Genomic DNA, 6,000 nt, shown 5'->3' on the forward strand with positions numbered 1-6,000 from the left:
ACACTACACATAAACATACACACATGAGCCTCGATCAAAACACAGTGACTGTACAAGTTCAGGTGATAGGCATGCACTCTTACACAGGGTGGGGCAAAAGTAGGTTTACAGTTATGAGTATGTGAAACGGTTTATTCTTGAATTATTACTTATTATTTTCCATACATACAACTGCAAACCTACTTTTCGCCCCACTCTGTAAATATACCTCATGTTGATACGCACACATACAAACTTAAGCAAAGTGACACTAACAACATTTGAATGCACTGATACATACCTTGACACAAATACAATGACATCCCCACTCACGTATTCACACAAGTACTCAAATACCCAGGGTGTGTGCAACACTGACACACATTCTCAATCATTCACGTAGCATATAAATATAACATAAACTGATACCCAATTTATTGACATACACAGTCATTATATTAGCACCGATCCACATTGAACATAAACATTTATTGATGTATTATCTATTATCTATTAATTACTATATATGTTAACATGTGAATTTATTCTTTTTTTATTCTTTTTTTTTTAAATAAATAAAAGATTAATTAGTTATTTTAACAATAGGAAATAACAATCCCTCCCTCGCAGACATTAAGACCCTTTATAATCTTATAAAGGACAATGGGCGAAGGTCTCAAGCTCCTCTAGCTGCTTCAAGCTGGACATGGTTGTCGTTCGTCCTACCTACCCTTGGTCCAGACATCCCTAATAAGAGTGGGGGTGTGGAGGGGAGGGTTGCCTTCCCACATGGGGAAGGATCGTGCAGACTCCAGGTCAGTTGGCTGTCCCCAGACAACGGCGTGCTTGGTTTAACAGGCTGGCATCCTTGTTGTATTCTGGGGGCAACAGATTTGGCAAAAGGGTTTAAAGACATCTTCAATCCATAACCACTAGATGACAAAAGGCAGGGATTAATTTTTCAATGTTCCACATTAGGGAAAAGAAACGGGCTTCTTTGGAGGAAGGTGTGCCAGGCGCATCTCACCTGTCCAAAACCCTTTTGCCCATTCTACTTAGTTTGGGCTGAGGGAAATAGTTTAGCTTTCCCCATTCTTAGACCTCTGGGCCCTTTCGGTCCAAGCCATTAGGATAGAACAGAGAAACCAGTTTTAAAGTGAAGCCCACAAACCACCCCATTCTTCACCAACCCAGCCACTTAGTTCAGCCAAACCGTTGAGTCTCAGGAGGCCGCGCTGCAGACAGGATTAATACACATATAGGTATAGCTCCATGATACATTCTATTAGATTTGTATTATGAACAAACATGCAGATCACTCAAATCGACACTTGTCATTTACATATTCAGACACACTGACATACACATTCATTTTTACATTCACACAGTGTACAAAATGTACACGCTATCATGCACACGTTGGCCCGTACAGGAAACATATAAAATCGGTATTGATGTCAACACATTGTTACACAGGCTTACACACAGGCAGGCATACATGTGCACTGACATGTGCACACGGACACACACGCTAACAACACAGACTGAACATTCTCACATCTACTGAGATGTCCCCACTTATGAATTGCTATACTGTTATTCACACACACACACACATGACAGACACATTGATACATTTTTGACACATGTTGAGATAAGCACACGTGCTCATGTGAAATTGACACGCTACCACTTGTGCTCAAAGGGATATAATTATGTATTATGTTTCCATGCAAATCCTAAAGGGTAAACCCCTAATGTATGCAGTTTAGAAAGATATGTCTTCTAAATAAAATAAGGGGGGAAAGTAGCCTCCCCAAACTCTTAGGTGTTCTTTTTTTTTTTTTTTTTTTTTTTAGATGGACGGATCTATATGCCTTTTCACACAAGCTCCCTCTGATCCTATAACTGTTGTAAATTGGCTTCTAAATGATATCCAGAAGTATGCCTTGGGTTTCGAACATGCACTAAGTCCCTCAGCCTCTAGCTGCAAACATAAAATAGGAGATGAAAATGAACATCACAAATTACCCTCTGCAAACTGCTACAGCATCTATGATGATAAACTGAATATCGATTACATGGCCAATAGACCTCAAAGCCCACATGTAGACATGACTGCAGCCAAGAATACCAACAAAAATCAGAGTCCTTCCACCTCTCCAGCAAAATCTTCTAGCACTAACAGGGCAGTAATCTCTCCTGAGGGAGAATGTCCCATGGATGACCTTTCCTTCACCATCATCCGGCTATCTAATCTGGTAATGGAGATGCCTTGTAATGAAATCAAGAAGTTGGAAAATGGAAGCAAATGCTTTCGTCATTCAATCTATCCACCCTCTGGGAACAAAGGGAAAAACACTCCCCGCAGCGCTGTGAGCAAGATCGTTTCTGACATGGCCCATGATGCTGAGGAAATATCCTATGTGGAAAGGCGGGGCACTGGAGAAGAGGGCAGGGAAGGTGGCAGGAAAAAGTTTATGTATAGTCAATTATCCAACAAGAACAAGGGGGTAGACAAAGAGATGTGCCAACAAGAGAGCAAAGATTTTTCACACTCTATCAGTAAAGGACTCACGGTTTATGCAAATCAGGTGGCATCTGACCTGATGGTCTCCGTTTTGAAGACCTTGAAAGTGCATGCTCCTGGGAAGCCAATTCCCGCTTGTGTGGTCCTGAAGAGGGTGTTGTTAAAACACACCCAGGAAGTTGTCTCTGATTTGATTGATTCCTGCTTGAAGAACCTGCATAATATCACTGCGGCCCTGATGACTGACTGCGACTTTATCTCAGCTGTCAAGAAGAGTCTGTTCAACCACGGAAAACAAAATGCTACACATATAATGGAGGCCATGCTGAAGCGCCTGGCTACTGTTCTGCTTGGAGAGAAGGAGTCTAAATCACAGCCTCTGTTGTACGCATCCTTGAAGGCCGGCTCCCACAGTCTCAAATACGAGAACCAAAGTCAAAACCAAAGTCTTGAATTCTCCACCATGAAAACTGAATTGAAGGGGAAGGACAAATGCAAAATAAAACCAGAGGAGTGCAAGTCATTGATTAGCGCTGAAAGAGTTGGTGAACACATCCTCAAGGAGAGCCTGTCCATGTGGAACCAAAAACAACGAAACCAAGGCGAGATGGCTGGCAAAGCATGCGTGAGTAAGGAAGAAAAAAGAGAGAAGATCAGCCCTTCCACAGAGTCACTGGCGAAGGACTTGATTGTCTCTGCCCCTATGCTGATTCAGTACCACCTGACCCAGCAGGCCGAGGCCAAAGATGCACTTGAAGATGACTATCCTGGTTCCACCATAGGCCATAGGACTCAGAGTGCCCAATTTGAAAAGAACGCAAGTGACCAAAGTGCCAAGGCACTTTCAGTGAAACATCTAGAATCTTGTGGAGCTCCTGGGCCATCTACCTCTGTAAAGGAGACTCAACAACAGGCGGAGTGCCAAAAGTCCGATATGTCAAACATCATTCTATCACTGATTCAGAAACTGCTCAGTGAGACCTCCTTCAACAGTGAAGAGCAATCTGAAGGGGAGAGCAAGCCTTCTGAGCCCAGGCCAAACAAAGCAACTTCAATGTCCAAGAGAGGGGAAAAACAATTCCAGGAGAATTTAGACCTTGATTTTGCCAGCGGGATGATGCAAATGAACTGGCAATTCATCAATCAACTGGTAGAACCTGTGAGGAAGCTGTGCCTTATCATGGCTAGGTATCACAACAACAGGGAAGCCCTGGCCGAATTGGAAGAACAAGCAGCCTTGGTACACAACCCAAGTTTCCAAGTTGGTGGCCCCAGATGCAGTCACAGTAGTGCAATGTCACAGAACTATCGAGAGTTTTCTGGGCCGGAAGTCATCATCAATAATTGGTGCTCAACAAGTAGCTTGCAGAAACAGCTCCAGGCTGTCCTGCAGTGGATTGCAGCCTCCCAATTTAAGGTGCCTGTGCTCTGTTTCGTGAGAGATGATGATGGACAACTGGAGAAGGTAAGCAATGGCAAAGCACAAGAAGAAAGATGGTTAGACTGGGCAGGGGAAGGGAGGCGAAACTGTACTTAGGGCTCACGAGCAGTCCAAATTTTTCTCAAGTATGCTCTTTACTATGTGCTTTATGAATTACTTTATCCTCATAAAAAGACACAAAAGCAATGACCCATTAATTGAGGCTGTAGCACCTCGGGGTCTGCACATTTCAGCCAAGAGGAGGCGAGAAAGATTAGCTTTTTTTTTTTTTTTTTTTTTAAATTCAGTGACCCTTTAAACAAACTACTTGGTAAAATATGTTTTAGGAAGGTGGGGGAGATGGCCACCCCTAACCTTGACCTAGCAATCAGCACAGACTAACCAAAAGACCCAGGCCTTGGAGAGAAGTATTTAGTAAAGACAACTGATTCCAGGTTTTGTTTTTTGATGCTCAAAATGAAGTTATGTTTTTCATTTTGATCTATGACATTAGAGGAGGGTCAAGGAAAAAGGAGAGGGAAGGCAGTCCTGGATCAGCGAAAGCTTTTACTCTAATCTTAGTCATGGGCGGAAAGGTGGGTGAGGGGGGTAGTTCACTTTATCCACCTGAGACCTTTCTTCAAAAGTATCACATGACTCAAGCTATCTCTGCTCCCTCCACAGCTTCCAGAAGTTTCAGCTAAGGCAGCAGAGAAGGGGTACAGTGTTGGAGATCTCCTTCGAGAAGTAATGAGGTTTGCCAAGGAACGACAACTGGATGAAGCCATGGACAACATGGCTAGAAAACAACTTCTGGACTGGCTGCTCACTAACTTGTAAACTAACAGTCCCTTCAACAACTCTGTAGCTAGTCACCCCATCCCCACAGCAGCATTCCATGCCATCTGGGCGCCCCTTCATTAGGCAAGTTGAACAACACACTACACGACTGTCTTTCCCAATACGTCTGAGCAGTTGGACTATGCAAGTACAAGGTGTTAAATAAGCTAGGCAACAACATGAATTTAAAAATTAAAAAAAAAAGTCGTTGTGTTCTTTTTTTAAAATATACGTTCTATTGTTAACTTTTTTATTATTATTTAGATTTTATTTATTTATTTATTTCCAGAGTGAGGGGAGCGGAGGGAGAAAGAGAGGGAAACATCAATGTGTGGTTGCCTCTCACGAGCTCCCAACTGGGACCTTGACCTGCAACCCAGGCATGTGCCCTGACTGGGAATTGAACCAGCGACACATGGCTCGCAGGCCGATGCTCAATCCACTGAGCCACAGCAGCCAGGGCTAGAAAAAAAAAGTCGTGTTTCTTAATCAGATATATCTGAGGCAAAAGAGGGGAGTGGGTCTAAATCCAAGGATTAGTGATACAGTGTTGGGCTTGGGTCTATATCTGACCTTAGGTAATTTTCTGAGCACCCAAGACATAAAGATATAACTCATGTCCAAATCTCTAAGTAATATGGTTTGTCCATTATGATCCAGAGGTTTGCCACCTGTGGACCCCCTGTTTCTGCCACATTACACATATAACTTGATAATCTCCCCTCTAATCCCGAGGGTACGGTTTTCTCGGTCTTTGTCAGGAATTTGCAGATGGACTACTGTGCTGCAGGAGCTCAGCTCCAGGCAGGTTAACTTTGGATTAAGTGAGACCAAAAAGTGACAGTGGAGTGTTTGAGAGGGAATTCATTCCAAGTTTATTTATTTATTTTTAAGTATGTTTTATTAATTATATTGTTACAATAGCTCCAATTTTCCCCCTTTGCTCCCCTCTACCCAGCAGCACCCCTCCCCCAGCAACCCCCCCAACCCAGTCCATGCCAATGGGTCGTACATACAAGTTCTGGCTTCATCCTTTCCTATATTGTTCTTTTTTAAAATTAATTAATTAATCAATTAACTAATTATTCTAACAATAAAAAATAACAATCCCCCCTCTCAGACTTAAGACCCTTTATAATCTTATAAAGGACAATGGGTGACGGTCTGGAGCTCCTCTAGCTGCTTCTGGACATGGCCGTCGGCCTACCTACCCTTGGGTCCAGACATCCCT

The 6,000-nt window shown here is 43.0% G+C and overlaps 1 protein-coding gene across 1 annotated transcript in view; it reads left to right on the forward strand.

Annotated features, from left to right (window-relative positions):
• LOC149990152 (A-kinase anchor protein 4-like) overlaps positions 1-4,885 on the forward strand; it is a 42,314-nt gene extending 37,429 nt beyond the window's left edge. Inside the window, exons 5-6 of the mRNA XM_090265657.1 lie at positions 1,839-3,974; positions 4,614-4,885. Of these exons, the coding sequence (XP_090121783.1) occupies positions 1,839-3,974; positions 4,614-4,769 (2,292 nt within the window). The 3' untranslated portion in view covers positions 4,770-4,885. The remainder of the gene's footprint in view (positions 1-1,838; positions 3,975-4,613) is intronic.
• Positions 4,886-6,000: the final 1,115 nt, after the last annotated feature.

This window comes from Furipterus horrens, unplaced genomic scaffold (genome assembly GCF_987537825.1).
Source record: "Furipterus horrens unplaced genomic scaffold, mFurHor1.1.pri manual_scaffold_22, whole genome shotgun sequence".
NCBI classification, from domain to species: Eukaryota; Metazoa; Chordata; class Mammalia; order Chiroptera; family Furipteridae; genus Furipterus; species Furipterus horrens.